This window comes from Capsaspora owczarzaki (genome assembly GCF_000151315.2).
Source record: "Capsaspora owczarzaki ATCC 30864 unplaced genomic scaffold supercont2.9, whole genome shotgun sequence".
In the NCBI taxonomy this organism is placed as follows: domain Eukaryota; class Filasterea; order Ministeriida; family Capsasporidae; genus Capsaspora; species Capsaspora owczarzaki.
The window spans coordinates 1,192,037-1,206,951 of NW_011887300.1; the positions used below are offsets into that span (position 1 = coordinate 1,192,037).

General features: G+C 52.8%; 4 protein-coding genes across 4 annotated transcripts; 2 read left to right on the plus strand and 2 right to left on the minus strand.

Moving 5' to 3' along the window:
- Positions 1-132: 132 nt before the first annotated feature.
- CAOG_05746 (hypothetical protein) lies at positions 133-1,337 on the minus strand (the record flags this gene model as incomplete). Its single annotated transcript, XM_004346369.1, has 2 exons — positions 133-592; positions 1,333-1,337. 2 exons carry the CDS (start codon positions 1,335-1,337, stop codon positions 133-135), a joined length of 465 nt encoding a protein of 154 aa, XP_004346419.1.
- A 275-nt stretch (positions 1,338-1,612) lies between these two features.
- CAOG_05747 (hypothetical protein) lies at positions 1,613-9,333 on the plus strand. Its single transcript, XM_004346370.2, has 14 exons — positions 1,613-2,113; positions 3,025-3,141; positions 3,256-3,441; positions 3,538-3,762; positions 3,868-4,065; positions 4,200-6,131; positions 6,347-6,406; positions 6,500-6,867; positions 6,955-7,291; positions 7,354-7,459; positions 7,583-7,739; positions 7,856-8,375; positions 8,457-8,945; positions 9,030-9,333. The coding sequence occupies exons 1-14, from the start codon at positions 1,754-1,756 to the stop codon at positions 9,267-9,269; spliced, it is 5,295 nt and encodes a 1,764-aa protein (XP_004346420.2). The 5' UTR covers positions 1,613-1,753; the 3' UTR covers positions 9,270-9,333.
- CAOG_05748 (hypothetical protein) lies at positions 9,288-10,231 on the minus strand. The gene is made up of 3 exons (XM_004346371.2): positions 10,137-10,231; positions 9,764-10,060; positions 9,288-9,668 (listed from the first exon to the last, which is right to left on the minus strand). The coding sequence occupies exons 1-3, from the start codon at positions 10,221-10,223 to the stop codon at positions 9,507-9,509; spliced, it is 546 nt and encodes a 181-aa protein (XP_004346421.1). The 5' UTR covers positions 10,224-10,231; the 3' UTR covers positions 9,288-9,506.
- Positions 10,232-11,307: 1,076 nt separating this feature from the next.
- CAOG_05749 (hypothetical protein) lies at positions 11,308-14,845 on the plus strand. The gene is made up of 5 exons (XM_004346372.2): positions 11,308-11,551; positions 11,856-13,436; positions 13,518-13,717; positions 13,823-14,600; positions 14,709-14,845. Exons 1-5 carry the CDS (start codon positions 11,440-11,442, stop codon positions 14,729-14,731), a joined length of 2,694 nt encoding a protein of 897 aa, XP_004346422.2. The 5' UTR covers positions 11,308-11,439; the 3' UTR covers positions 14,732-14,845.
- The last annotated feature ends 70 nt before the right edge of the window (positions 14,846-14,915 follow it).

Consider the following 14,915-nt stretch of genomic DNA (forward strand, 5'->3'; position numbering starts at 1 on the left):
TGCATAATGCGGCATTTCCTGCGAAAACCAAGTTCCGGGAGCAGCTTAATGTGAGCGCAAAAAAGCTCGATTCTCAGACAATAAGACCTCGCATCAAGAGTATCCATCCATCAATGCATGCAGTGCACGTTCCTATCTCAATCTCACCTTTGTCCTAGTGTTACTATCGGTACTATCACTGTCAAGAGTCTCAGTCGTGCTGTCAGTCGCAGTGCTTGAGATGGAGCTCAAAGTCGACCGCTTCTGCTTCGTTCTTGCGCTACCCTGCAGCGACGATGCTTGTGACGACGATGCCTGTGATGATGATGATGACGAGCCAGACTCGGGGGCCTTGGACAGCGGGGTGGCTTGCTTGGCTTGCTTGGCTGGCTTGGCTTGCTTGGCTTGCTGAGGATGCACTGAGCTCGAGATTCCGCGACGGCCAGCAGCGCTTGGCACAGCTCGAATGCGACTGCCGCTGCTAAAAGTGTCAGTGCAACGACCCGGCTGAGCGCGGTAGGCTGCAGGGGCCAACGCGGCGATCGAGGCGTGGTTTCGAACTCTGGCTGCAGCAGGAAGCAGATCCACTGCGCGAGCTGCAATGCCAGCGACACTCACGGAACGCAGTGCGGCAAGCGTGGTTGATACAGTAGGAGGGTTGATGAATGTGAGGTGCAAGTGTGGAGAAATCGAACAATGGACCAAGCCAAGAAAAAAAAAAAAGACTGAGAAATGCTCAGAATGCACCACAAAAACTGCAGCAAGTCAGCTCCACATGAGTATTCAGAACAGCCACCATTCTCGTCAATCACGTCTTGGATGCAGCGTCCCGGCCTCCAAATATCAACCACGTACCATGGATAGGTCACATACACTGGTGGTTGTCAAAGGGGCGCGGGAACGTCGCCAAGGGCCGGGGTGGCAAGAGGGTTTTTTTTTTTTTTTTTTTTTTTTTTTTTTTGCATTGGAAAAACCCATATGCAGTTTTTGTGGTGAATGGGTTGTATGGGATTGGATTGGATTGGATTGGATTGGATTGGTTTTGAATGAAGTCAACCCTCACTTGTGTACTCTCGTGTAACACAAGGACGAGTCCCTTTTCCCTCAATCTTTGTGTGAGGCCTGATGGTGCACTTTTCTGAGCATTTTCATTCGTGAGCTCTCTTTAACGCCGCCTGTTTGAAAAATCACCCACTCACATGAATCAGTCAACAAGTGAGATTCCTTCCAGTCAGCCGCCGTGTTCACTTTGAGGGTCTCAGCAAAGGCCTGCGCTTTGAACGTTCATCCGGTTTCCTGACTGAACCTCCAATTTGATCGGCTTTTGTTTCCCTGCAAATCGATCGCTCTCACATCATTCGCTTTCATGACTCTGTCACACAACTCGCGCTGTTTATCCTCGTCTCACTTTCTCATCTCAAACGACAGCCTGCGCTTCAACGTTGCGTGTCGTGGTTTCCTTTTCCAGTTTGGCTGTTGTTTCCCTTCCAACCGATCACTCCCACAACCATCCCTCTCCACCCAACGAAACTCGCGCTGTTTATTCTCGTCTCACTTTCTCATCTCAAACGACAGCATTCGAAACAACGCGCAAAACAACAAACAAATATCAACAATCGCAGAATTTCACGAATTTTCTTCCAAATTTTTTCACTCTTTTTTTTTTCTTTTCCTTTTTTTCCTTTTTTTTCTTTTTTCTTTGAACTTTTCAACAAAAACTCGGTCAAAAACAAGCAAACAAACAAACAAACAAAAACGACAACAACACAAAGCGATGAGTGGTGGAATGACTGGAGGAGGAAGCGGATCGACAGGCGCTGGGACTGGCGGGAGCGTTTCGCGGTTCAAGTGGATGACGGCGGCGCCCAAGAAGGACTGGAAGTGGACGAATGCGAAAGTGGGCGACTTTCGGATTGAAGCGAATGCGAGCTACTTTGCCATCCCGTGGAGCACTCCGAACGCCAACACACTGGCCGTGATGCCGTTCGAGCCCAGCGAAGTGGCGCCGCGCAGGTTTGCAGACAGCCCCGCGCTCCTCGTCAACAACGCCACCATCCTCGGATTCGATCTGCACCCGTTCGTCCACACGGTCGCTGCAACTGCCGCTCGCGATGGCGCAGTCAAGCTGTGGCAGGTACGAAAACACATCAGAAGAGAAAGCAAAGCAACAATTTGAGAAGGAAGAGAATCTGAAAAAAAAAAAAAAAAAAAAAAAAAAAAGGAAGGAAATGGAAAGACAGTGACTTTTTTTTGTTTTTTTTTTTTTTTTTTTTGCCGTTTCAAATTTTGTTGCATTCGGTTGGTTTTTTTTGTTGGATGGAAACAACAACAACAGCTGGGATTGTGAGAGTTTGAGAATGTGTGACGACGGTGATGATGATGATGATGATGATGATGATGATGATGATTGATGGGTTGCCGGGTCGGTTGAAAAAGCAAAACAGAAAGAACGACAAAAAAAAAAAAAAAGTGTTCGGTTGTTTGCAATGCAATTCCATACAAATTGTTGTAGTGTTGTGATTGCAATGCGATTCCAGCACTCAACAGAGCATGCACGGTTGACAACGCACAGCAACATGATCACAAACAAACCAAAAAACGAACCCCGAACTGAAACAAATTGGAGGAGCGAAGAATTCTGACAATGGGTGAACGAGCGAGAGATTGGAAAGGGGCGATGGTCGTTGACTCGGACCCATTCTCATCTGCACTTCACAACTTTCAGTCGATTCGATGATGGATCAGTTGTCATGTTGTGGTTTTTGGGGGAGTTGGTCGGACGGTGCAGGAGGATCGAGAGCAAGTCAAAATTGCGCAGTCCACACCTCGATTTGGAAGGTCGAGTGAATCCTCATAACACACACACAGACCAACTTCCAATGGGAGCAAAAACAAATGTCGACATCATCATCATTGAACACATCCCAAACGATCAGAAAGGGGAAAAAACGACCAAGAAAGCGAAATCCGCGCTTGGTCACGAATCAGTTTCACTCACCAAACATTCTGAACATTCTGAACATTGTGTGACCAAAATCCATGCAGTTCCCCGAAGACGGCATTCGAAGGAATATCGAAGAACCGACACTCACGCTGTCGGGCCACACGAAGCGAGCGGCAATTGCGCAATTCCATCCAACTGCCAACCATGTTCTTGCATCAGTAAGCTCTTTTGCCCAACTGTCTGCTTGCTTACTGAGCATGTCATGAGCGACAGCAAACATGATTGTACTGCATTCTCACCACATTCGATGCTTTTTTTTTTTGGGCGAACAGGCTGCTGCCGACTCGACGGTCCGGCTCTGGGATCTCGAGGCAGGCAAGGAAATGTCCTCGTTTGCCGGTCACGACGATGTTGCACTGTCGGTCTCGTTCAGCTTGGATGGCCAGCGATTCGTCACCTCATGCAAGGACAAGAAGCTCCGCTACTTTGACGCTCGCAAACCCGGTGAAGCCACTTCTGTAAGGCCTTGTTGTTTGCTGTTTTTTTGTGTCGTTCACACTCCTTCATGATGCTGACACGGCTTGCGTATCTCACTCTGCTCTTCTTTTGCACAGTCGACTGACGCGCACGACGGTCTCAAGGGCTTCCACACTGTTTGGCTTGGAGAGAGCGAACGTGTTGCGACGGTTGGTTTCAACAAGGCCAGCTTGCGCGAGGTTGCTGTTTGGGACAACCGCAAACTGTCGCAGCCTCTCAAGCGGCATCAAATGAACATGTCTCCCAGCATGCTCGTTCCCTTCTACGATTTGGGCACGGATTTGATTTATCTTGTTGACAAGGTTTGTCTCCTTCTTGGATGGACGCTGTTCATGCCAAATTTATGATGCACTGACGTTTGTAAACCGATTCTCTCTTCTTCTTCTTTTTTTTTTTCTTCTCTTCAGGGCGAGGGCATGCACGTGTTTGAAGCAAGCGACACATCTCCGCACCTCCAATTTGTGCTGGAGCTCAAGTTCGCGGCCATCCTCAACGCAAAGCTCTTGCCAAAGCGCCTGTGCGACGTCTCCAAGTGCGAAGTCGCGCAATTCCTCAAGCTCAACAAGGACATGATTGAATTTGTGTCCATGCAGGTTCCGCGCAAAGTGAGTTTTTTTGGTTGATTTCGTTTTTTCGTTTTTTTTTAAACCGCTTGCGGTCCTAGGCTGTTTGCAACTTTAGCGTGCACGCGTGATCTCCTTCCCTCTCACTCTTGTGTGCTGTTGCGCTCTTTGCACAGACCTCCTATTTCCAAGAGGACCTGTTCCCGCCAACACCCTCTGGAGAGCCGTCAATCTCGTCTGCAGAGTTCTTTGCGGGCAAGCTCGCTCCGCCAAAGCTTGTCAGCTTGAAGCCCGAAGGCGCCGTTTCCGTATTTGACGTTCCTGAGGAGGCGGGCGGCAAGAAGCGTGCAGAAGATGTGGCCGCGGCAGCTGCTGCGGCCGCATCCAGCGCGGCGGCTGGCATCGATGCCTCTGCCCCTCACCAGCCACTCAGCGCGGCGCTCGAAGGTCAGCTGGCAGAACTCACCAGCTCCTTCTTCCGAAAGTTCCGCCAAGTCCACCTGTCGCTCAAGGACGAAGTGCTGTACGCCTTCGACTCGGCCGAGGCTTCCACGTCCATTTACACCATTCCGATCAAGCCTGGCCTGCGTGTGGTTCATCCCGACAAGGACATGTGGGAGCAGGTGCAAGACGTCTGCTTCCAGGTGACGGACGGTCGCGATCTCGATCGACACTACCGAGCAACCACGACCAAGGAGGCCACGCACTGGGTCAACACGATTCGTCTTGCGCTTCAAAAAGCCAGCCCTGCAGCAGCCCCGCAGCAGACGACGCTGTCTCCAAGTTCGTTGACTCGCGCCCCGTCCGCGGCCAACGCCAAGCGCACTTCAACCAACGGTCCTCCAACCGCCGCTGGGGCGCCGACGTCACCGGCATCTCAAAAAGCTGCCGAGGCGGGCCCAGACATGACGGGCAAGCTTGTCAAGGTCGGTACCTTGTTTGTGCAGACTGGCTTCTTCCGATCGTGGAAGCCGCGGCACGTCAAGCTGGTGCGCCAAGGAGCAAGCGGCAGCAAGCTGCTTTATTTTGAGAACGAGACCTCCAAGGACCCCCTGGGCACTGTCGACACTGGCAGACTGACCTGGGTGTCCGTCAAGGACTTGGAAGACCTCCAGGCGGCGCAGCACATTCGCCAAAAGATTGGCACCATTCCGCGCCTGCTGGAGCTGACTGGCTTGGGCCGGACGTTCATCTTCCAGGCCGCCAGTGACAACGAGGCGAACGAATGGGTGCGAGCTATTCATGCGTGCATCAACTTTGCCTTCCAAGCGATCGAGCCCAAGCGCTTGCGATCTGGTCCCGCTCAGCAGAACGGCGAAGACGAGCCCGACTACAATGTGTGCGGTGCCAACGACCCCAAGTGCAATCACATTACTCGCGGTGATCTCGTGACCTTGAAGGAGGCTGGCATGATGTTTGATTCGTGGCCGCAGCGCTGGGTGCGGGTGGACAATGGCGTCTTGAAGCTGTACCCGTATGTTCCCGAGAAGGACCAACTGGAAAACATGCTGGAGGACATTCACATGTCCAAGGTGCTGTACGTGCGCCGCACTGTGAACTCGCAGTTGTCGCTTCCAAACACGGCTTCCTCGCAGCACCAACAACAGCACGCGCACAGCGCACAGCAAGAGCAAGAGCTGATTGCGGCCGACCCTGCTGTTCTGACTGAATTCCAAGTGATTACTGCGACGCGCGTGTGCTTTTTGCGCGCGTCCTCCGTCACCAAGGCCATCACATGGGTGACAGAGCTCGAGTACATTCGCTCGACCTTGCAGCAGGCGCCAGTCCTCACGCGCAGCGGCTCGTCCGCCATCAACCTGTTCGCTGTCGCCACCGTGCTGGATCCTGATGCAACCTCTGCTCCCGAAGATGGCGAGACCGATCCCGACAGCCACAGCAGCTCTGGATCCATCACACCCGTTCCTGTGAACGCGACCACGACGCTGGAGGGCTATGTCGACCGCCCTCAGGGCATGCTGGGCTTGTACAGCCAGAGCTGGATGTCGCTTGTCGGCCAAGATTTGTTCTTTTTCCGCTACCGCGGTGCGACCCAGCCCGACAAGCGTGTGCCCATGACCTCGGTCCAGAGTGTGGTCGAGTCCGAGAAGGTATGTCGCACTGCCGTAGTTTGATGAAAGAAGGATAGTTTGGTGAAGGATGATTTCGATTTGTATGTGTGTGTGTGTGTGTGTGTGTGTGTGTGTGTGTGTGTGTGTGTGTGTGTGTGTGTGTGTGTGTGTGTGTGTGTGTGTGTGTGTGTGTGTGTGTGTGTGTGTGTGTGTGTGTGTGTGTGCTGACGACTTTTTTTTTGGACACACCGCAGGACCCCGAGTTGGGTTTCCAGATCAAGACCGCGACCGCCACTCTTGACTTGCGAGCAAAGGTATAAAGTGACGCCAAATTCTGTCGAGCCTGTTTGTTTTTTGGATGATTTAACAATTCCAATGCGGCCTACTCGTTTACTCGTTGTTGACAGACCCCTGAAGAGCGCGATCGCTGGTGCGCTGTGATCATGTGCATGCTGCAAGTCGACGTGGCGCGTTCTGTGGCCAAAGCTCTGCACGTGCCCGAAGTGGAGACCGAGGACAGTCCCGAAGTGACTGCTGCTGTCGTGCTCGATCGCTCGGATGTCCACAATGGCAAAAAGGTGCTGTTGATCCGCTGCACGGCCAAGCGTCGTGGTTATGCTCATCTTTGCGAAGCCAAGGCGTCCTCTCTGAACTCTGCGTGCTCGTACGTACTCGACACTGGCAAGAAGATTTACCAGTGGAATGGCACGGCCGCGAGTCGCTTGACCAAGGCGAAGGGCTGGGACGTGGCCATGCGCATTCACAAGCACGAACGGTACAGGGGCTGGATTTTTTTCGGTGTATTTTGCTGGTTGTTCCTCGACTTTGTTCTCACCTGTTGCGAGGGGTTGATTGGACACAGCGACGGTGTTGCAACAATCATCACGATGGAGCAAGGTGCCCGCGACGAGAAGAAAGAGTTTTTTGACTTGCTTGACGGCAAGCCAGAGTCGTACCCGACTACCTTTGACGAGTCTCTGATTGTGGCGTCGCCCGTCAAGATTTACAAGGTGGTCGACCACAAGGAGTTTGCCAAGCGCGTGGTCGTGGTGTTTGAGGGTCGCAAGCCGAGCAAGGACATTCTGAAAACAAACTTTGCATACGTCGTCGAGAGCGAGGCCGAGATTTATGTTTGGCAGGGCAAATCGAGCTCTCAAACTCAGCGCAAGCTTGCTCTTCGCATTGCCAAGACGCTTTACGTACGGTTCAAACTGTTTATTTGGGTGTCGAAGAATTGCTTGTGACTCACTTTGGAGCTTAGGTGCAACCGGAGCGTCCTTCGTGGAAGATTTTGTTCAAGGTTCTGGAAGGCCAAGAGATGGTGTTATTCAAGGAGAAGTTTGACGGCTTCCCAGGTCTTTTCCAAGGTTTGCTGGCTTTGTTTTTTTTTGGGGTTGATTTTGTGGGACTCGCCCTGCCACCTGCTGGTGCTAACCCCCCCCCTCACCTTCCTTCTATTTCCTTGTGCTTTGTTGAATGAATCTTGACAGGCACAAGTATGATGGCAGAAGCGAAAGGCAACATTGCTCAAACTGCTGTTCAGCAAACGATCGATCCGTTGGTCTTGTACAACTCTACTCCTCGACGCAGCAAAGAAGACGAGCTGTTTGAGAATGACCCCAAGCCCGAGGGCCGGTTTAAGATTTGGTCAGCCGCTGGACTGTGTTGTTGGTTTTTTTTTTGTTTCTGTTTCCTATTCATGTCGCTCATTTTCCGACTCTCGTCCTTTTCTGTGGCTCAACGTCAATGACCATCGCTCACAGGCGTATTAGCGATTTCGAGATGGAACCCTTCCCTCGCGGCTTGTACGGACAGCTCTTTGGCGGCGATTCGTACGTCATCCAGTACACGTACTTTTTCAAGAATTCAGACCGCCATGTGATTTACTACTGGCAGGGCAAGGACTCGAGCGTCACTGAGAAGGGAGCTTCTGCGCTCTGGACGATTGAGCTGGATGACAAGGAGCTCGGAGGCGAAGCGACGCAGTTGCGCACCACCATGAACAAGGAGTGCCATCACTTCTTGGCCATGTTCAAGGGCAAGATGCTGGTGCGTATGGGCTCCTTCGCTACCTTTGGCAGCGCCGGCAGTGTGCTGATGTTTGACGTCCGCGGCAACGACGCCATCGATACGCGAGGCGTCGAAACGGTCAGTTCCGTCGCCCACTTGCATTCCTGGCATTCGGCCGTGGTTTCCGGACGTCTGGGTACCTTTACCTGGCACGGTCGCCACAGCAATGATCACGAGCACCGCACCGCTGCGCGACTTGCAGCGCAGTTCAAGGTATGTCGCTTTTTGTTTGTTGGTTTTTGTTGCGTTTGGTTTTGCTCATTCTTTCTCACGACTTTTTTGCTCGCTTAATAGCTTGAAAGTCAAGAGATCATCTCCATTGAAGAAGGCGAAGAGCCCCCGGAATTCTGGGAAATGCTCGGAGCCAAGCAGCCCTACTTTGACGGCTACGGCGGCAAGGAGCGCGTCAGTCCGCGCTTGTATTCCTTCACTAACGCAACGGGCGTGGTTACTGCCGAACAAGTGTTCAACTTTTGCCAAGAGGACTTGGAGGATGAGCTCGTGTTTGTGCTGGATGCCCTTCATGAGGTGTACGTCTGGTTTGGCACCCGCTCCAAGCCCATTGTCAGAAAGTATGCCATGGAGACGGCACAGGCCTATGTGGCCAATGCAGGCACCAAGCACCCGAAGGGCAAGAACACGCCGTTGTGGGTGATCAACTCTGGCAAGGAGTCCATCAATTTCCTTGCACACTTCCACGGCTGGGCTCGCGAATTGCTCGAGCGTCCTGCCGAACCTGCGGCTGCTTCTTCCTCTCGCAGTCCCCGCAAAGGCAGCATTGATGTGAGTGTGTTGTTTGCGCGCAAAGTGTGGATGTACGTGATTGCTCATTTTTTGTTTTCTTTTTGCTGCTTTTGCGCTCTACAGAAGAAAGGAGGCCACGTCATTCGTTCCGTCCAAGAAGTCTTGGTCGAGTACACGCTCGAGATTTACACGTACGAGGAGCTGCTTCAGGAGGTCTTGCCCCCAGGTGTCGACAGCCGAAAGCTCGAGACATACTTGTCCGAGCACGAGTTTAAGAAGCTCTTCGGCATGACCAAGCGCGAGTACGAGGCTGTTCCTCCGTGGAAGAAGGACAACCTCAAGAAGGCCGCCAATCTCTACTAGACGTGACATTGTGTTGGTGTGGTATCATCATTTTTGAATACATTTACTCTTGTACACAAGGCGATTGTTTGCCAGAATAAGAGATGGTGGATATTTCCCCATTTCAAGTTGCAGTTCTATCGCGCAGGATTCGAACTGGGGTAAGGGCGCTGACAGCGAGCTGGATGCGGCTCACCTTGAAAAGCGAGTGCTTTCCCTCGACGCCGCATGCTCGCCGCGCAATTTTGATTCCACAAACTATATTTGATAGTTGCGAAACTGTTGCAAGAGACTGGCGGACGATCGTTGAGGTTTCTCATTCAATGGTGTTGGATTGGACGCAGATTGCAATCGTTCCTGCACAGCCGAGTGCGACTCGATTGCAGGTTCCGGGCGCGCCTTCGATTGCCAATGCACCGACTGCAATATGACAAAGATCATGAGCGGTCCAAGTCAAACGTTTGCAAAGGTTTCAGGTGGCGTACGCGCGTGGGAGAAGAGTGAGTTTGCATTACCGAGTGCGCAGAGTCGCCGTGGGCCAGCCACGACTCAAACTGAAGCTGAAGGCCACTCCTGTACCATTGCTCGTACTTTGAGCGCAGCTGCGGGTCCAGCAGGACTTGGTACGCGCGCTGAATGAGGGCAAATTGGTCATTCGTGCTCGATTTCGCTTGTTCTGCAGCCGCTCGTGCGTCCGATGCCGTGCTTGCAATGTCAGATGGGTTGCTTGACTCGGTGTCTCGGGCTGGAGGCTGCTTGTCGGGATGCAGGCGGAGCGCCAATTGTCGGTACTCGGCACGAATTTGATCATTCTGAGCAGATTTTGAGCAGATTTTGAGCAGATTTTGAGCAGATTTTCCAATCTGCATCAAGTCACGAGTCCTTTACATTGCTGCTGGCATCGCAGTTGAGTATTGCAAAATAGTCGATCGGGTTGAACTCGCCTCGCTTGTGCAGAATCTCGTCAACGTTCATTTTGAAACATAAGGAAAGGAGTGAGCATCGAGATAATTTGCACAGCGCTGGAAAGGCGTTTATCAAGCACAACTAGCTCAGTTTGCAGTCCTATGGAGCTCTGTACCATACTATTTGAGCGATGCACACGCGTTGATTGCCTTCGATCTCGGCTCATTCGTTGATTTTCTCTGTAAAAACGTTTTCTTGACCCCGCACGCTATCTGTTGGCACGAAGGACATGCCCGACGAGGTTGACAGCATCTGTAACAAGCTATTCCTGCTCGAGGCGCTGTCTCGGCTCACCTCGGGCGGCGTTCGAGTCGCTGGTTGTCTCTGTCTCGTTGTCTCTGTTTTCTGCCTCTATCTCGTTGTCTCTGTCTCTCTGTTCTCATTTTTTGTGTGCGTGCGAGTCAAACAAGCTTCAAACAAATCCAGAATTTTTTTCATAGTCTAGGGAAGGGTGCAAAAATCTGAGAGAAAGATAATCCGAACCGACACACACACAACAGCCGTCTCCCTCTCTGTTCTCCTCGAGCGTCCAGCCGATATTGTGTGTGCAGTCCATCCACGTCGGGCTACTATACTATTCTGTGATTTCCTTTTTGCGACCATTCAAGCTCACTCGTTGTTTTCTCAATCTTTTTTGTTGTTTGTTGTCTGCTATTTAGTTAGTGGATTCGTATCCTCTTTTTCTTGAGTTTTTTTTCTTCTTACGTCCTTCTAACCCTTTTCTTTCGCAATCTCCTTTTTTTTGACCTTTTAGTTAGTGGGGTGGTATCCCACTCCATTCCCGCTTTTCCCCCTCTTTCTCCTTACTCTCCCTCACTCTTCTTCTTCCCTTACCCAAACAGTCATAATGTCACTGTTCAACAACAGCGGCACGAGCGCCGCACTACCAGCCGCAGCATCATCAGCATCATCAGCATCAGCAGCATCATCGTCCCCATCCTCAACAACGATCAGCAGCAGCAATCCGACTGCTACAAGCAATAGCAATAGCAATAGCAATGGGAATAGCAAAAGTAGTCATAGTCATAGTAATAGTAATAGCAATAGTAATAATAATAATAATGATAGCAGCAGCAGCAGCCTGACTCCGAGTCAGCCTCAGCAGCCTCAGCAGCCTCAGCAGACCAGCAGCAGCCGCAGCTTCCGCGAGCACGTCCAGGCAGTCCACAGTCACTTTGGCCAGCTGAGCAGCGCCGTTGAGCGGACGGTCGTCGTCCTGTCGCTGATGCACTCGCTGCCAGCCGCGCACTCGCTCTTTGTCACGACCGCGCTCGCTCACCAGCGCGCAGACGAGCACCGCGAACTGCAGGCACTCCAGCGCACCATCAACGATCCAGGTAAAAAAAGGAAGCAAGTCGAAAGCGATACCAGGAACGGATACAAAAAAGGGTCGTTGTCTGAGAAGTACAGAATGACAAAAAAGGAAGACACAGACAGGGATGTCAAGTTAACATTCACTTTGGAAAAAAACAACAAAAGAAAGCCAAACAAAAGGATCGCGTTTTGAATCTGAGCTGCTCTGAGCTTCTTGTCGTTGTTGCTGCCGATCATGATCCGTTCGTTTTGCAAGTCTCGTCGTCTCACCTGTTCTCTCTCTCTCTCTCTTTCTCTCTCTCTCTGCTTTTTGGATTTTTGTGACAGAATTCTTGCGCCAACTGTTTGCGTCGAGCGAGCTGGCTCTGATTGAATCTGCGACCGAGCAAATGCTCGAAATGCTGCCACTGATCATCATCCCTCCGGCCTCTGCGCGAGGGATGGCGACTGCTTCAAGCACAAACGCCACGGCTGCTCGGAGCGTCGCCTCCTCCTCGTCATCGTCGTCCGTGCCAGCGTCGAGCACTGCAGTGCACCCCACGATTGCTGTCGTTGAAGAAATCGCACGGTGCCTGTCCAAAGCCTTTGCTCATGCATTCAAGCAGAAAGACCCGGAAAGCAGCCACTTTGCCAACTGCCGAACGTTGCTGTCGTTGGCGCTTGTCCACCCAGCGTTTGATGACACGCAGCGTGAGGTGCTCCTCCGGTGGCAGCATCGATTGGTGACGCTTGTGCAGCATCGTCGAAGCGCCATCGTGCTCGAGACCCACACTTCCTCCGATTCGCGTCGCACCTCAAGCAGCTCTGTCGCAACAGACCCCGTTTCATCTGCGACCAGTCACCATGTGGCCAGCTGGGCTGGAATCACATCACCGCTCTCCAACTCGGCTACTTCCTCCCTTGTCTCGCAATCGACCTCGAGCGTGTTTGGCCGGCCCACCTCTCTCACCATGATGAACACCACTAGCATGGGCTTTGGTGGCGCCCTCAGTGGCAGCGTCGGCGGCGGCGTAGGCGGTGGTAGTAGCTCGAGCAGCATCCACGGCATGCCCGGCGGCTTGGTCACCTCGCATTCGTTTGGCGGGACGCCCTCTTTGAACAGCGTCCTGTCCTCTGCATCGCCATCGACCATGTTTCACAATTCCCCCTCGGCATCGTCGTCCCCATCCACCTCGATCGCCAGTATTCCGAGCCATCACAGCTATGGCGGGCCCATCGGCTGGGCAACTCCGCTCATGCCGACAAGCTATTTGGCCCCGGAACCCAGCCCTTCCCACCAAGCACGCCAGAGTGCTCCCAGTATCAGCTTTGGCGCTGCGTCGTTGCAGCCCTCGCCGATACTGCATCCCACACAAGCGCCGCTCCCAACGTCGTCGAGCTTCAACTCATTGCAAAGCGTGTCGTACACGCCGCCCTCCCAGGCCAGTGCACTACCCAGCCTGTCGTTTGACGTCAACGCTTGGGGCAGTTCGATTGGTTCGCCTCATTTGCTCGTCGACGCGTCGTACGGATTCCCGGTTTCTACCGTGCCAAGCATGGCGCCACCCAATCCCGCCAGCCTTTACACCGGTGGGTCTTCCATGCTCATTCCCACGCCAGCTCCAGGCATGCCGTCGGCTTCCCCGTCTGCGGTATCGACCGCCCCAGCGTCCGTCACGAGCGCGCCGGCTGCGACATCCGCCTACAGCTCGTCCGCTCTTCGTCAGCCACCGTCCGCACCATCTTCGGCTGGATCCCGATCACTTCCGCGACAGGATACTGGCGAAAGCGACGACGTTGACATGGATGATGAAATGAATCCACGTTCCGCCTACGCGTCGCCCGGATTCCTTTCGCCCACAGGCTTTACGACGCCGATGAGCAAGTCTCCGCGCAACAGCACGACTGATTTGCATAGCAGCATGAAGGGTGAGAGAGAGAACGCGCACGCACTTTACTTTTTTTTTTCGTTCTGACTTTTAGCGCTGTTTTTTTTTTCTGCGTTGGTAGATGTCCCGATGTGGTTGAAGAGCCTCCGGTTGCACAAGTATTTGGACCTGTTTGCGCCGCTGCACTACAACCAAATGCTTCAGCTGACAGACTCTGAGCTTCAGACGATGGGTGTGAGCGCGGCAGGTGCGCGCAAAAAGATTCTGCTGTCCATCCACAAATTGAAGGAGCGTGATCAAACGCTCGCCAAACTCGAGCAGGTATGTTGTTGTTCTCTTTGCCATTTGGCTAGAAGCGTGGAGTTTTGTGGCGGCTGTTGAATCTGATGTTTTCTTGTGTCGCTTTGTTTTTTCCCCTTTCAACAGCACATTGTGGATCCATCCAAATTCTTGAGCGCCATCGAGGAGCTCAAAACCATTGTGTGCGCTCCTTTGCACTCAGACGCTGCAGATGACGCCGAGCCTGACACGTCTGCAGGGTCTACGGAATTTGCACACACAGTCATGCATGTCCTGAGTTGTGGCCATGATTACTTGATTGGGTCGCTTGACGCGCCAGAGCACCATCTGTCGGCGTTCTTGGTCTTGCTGGATAAGACCATGCGCCAAGAAATGTTCTCTGGCGAGCACCGGGCGCGCGCATTGCAGTGGAGGCAGGAGTGCGAGCAGTTGCTTCGAAGGAATGGCGGCGGGAGCAGCCACAGCCACGAGAGCGTGCTGTCACCCAGCTCCTCTCTGAGCGGGTTGAGTGGCGCTGCAGACACCACCACGGCTTTTGCAGCCGGCTCGCATTTACCTTCCACAGCGCGTTGGGCTGCTGTGTCTGCTGCAAATGTGGCGTCGCCCAACTCGCCCCAGTCGCCTGCTTCACTGGACGATCCGAGCTTTTCCGGCGCGGCCCCTCCCAAGCCACGACGCAACCGAGGTGCCAAGCAGCGTCCTGTTGCACCAGCCGGCAGCAGCAGCAGCAGCAACAACAATGCAGGCTTTGGTGGGAATGCAGGCAACCGAAATTCTTCGCGTTCTTCGAGTGGCACGTCCTCCCGTCGCATGTCCTCTGACGACATTCTTGGCGATGAGTCCGATGACCAACCGCTGACTTCATCGACAACAACCGCCCGATCGGGCAACTACAACGGCAGTGGTAAGGCATGCGAGGCGAAAAATGATGAGGCTCGTCTTTTGTTTTGTGCTTGTCTTCCTGGTAAATGACTAACGCCGACACATTCTTTGAACAAACTTTATGGGGCAGATCGCATGTCAGCTGGGTTTTGACCACCTTCACCGACCAGTTCCTCACGATATTTCTCTCAGCATTTATTCCCTTGTGTGGCGCTTGACGCGTCGTTGAAACAAAAAAAAAATGAATCAATAGATTGTTTGTTCTGATCTTGCACTATCAGGCATTGTAAGGGACGGGTGAGTGTGCGGTCACAAATGGATCAAGCGGTGAGTTCTT

Excerpts from the sequence above, each read along its gene's own strand:
- CAOG_05747 (XM_004346370.2), top strand. The coding sequence starts at position 1,754 with ATGAGTGGTGGAATGACTGGAGGAGGAAGCGGATCGACAGGCGCTGGG. Across the intron at positions 4,066-4,199 it reads CCATGCAGGTTCCGCGCAAA|ACCTCCTATTTCCAAGAGGA; the intron begins GTGAGTTTTTTT and ends CTCTTTGCACAG. Across the intron at positions 6,132-6,346 it reads GTGTGGTCGAGTCCGAGAAG|GACCCCGAGTTGGGTTTCCA; the intron begins GTATGTCGCACT and ends GACACACCGCAG.
- CAOG_05748 (XM_004346371.2), bottom strand. The coding sequence starts at position 10,223 with ATGAACGTTGACGAGATTCTGCACAAGCGAGGCGAGTTCAACCCGATC. Across the intron at positions 10,061-10,136 it reads ACTGCGATGCCAGCAGCAAT|AATGATCAAATTCGTGCCGA; the intron begins GTAAAGGACTCG and ends AAATCTGCTCAG. Across the intron at positions 9,669-9,763 it reads ACGGCGACTCTGCGCACTCG|TCGGTGCATTGGCAATCGAA; the intron begins GTAATGCAAACT and ends GTCATATTGCAG.
- CAOG_05749 (XM_004346372.2), top strand. The coding sequence starts at position 11,440 with ATGCACTCGCTGCCAGCCGCGCACTCGCTCTTTGTCACGACCGCGCTC. Across the intron at positions 11,552-11,855 it reads GCGCACCATCAACGATCCAG|AATTCTTGCGCCAACTGTTT; the intron begins GTAAAAAAAGGA and ends TTTTTGTGACAG. Across the intron at positions 13,437-13,517 it reads TTTGCATAGCAGCATGAAGG|ATGTCCCGATGTGGTTGAAG; the intron begins GTGAGAGAGAGA and ends CTGCGTTGGTAG.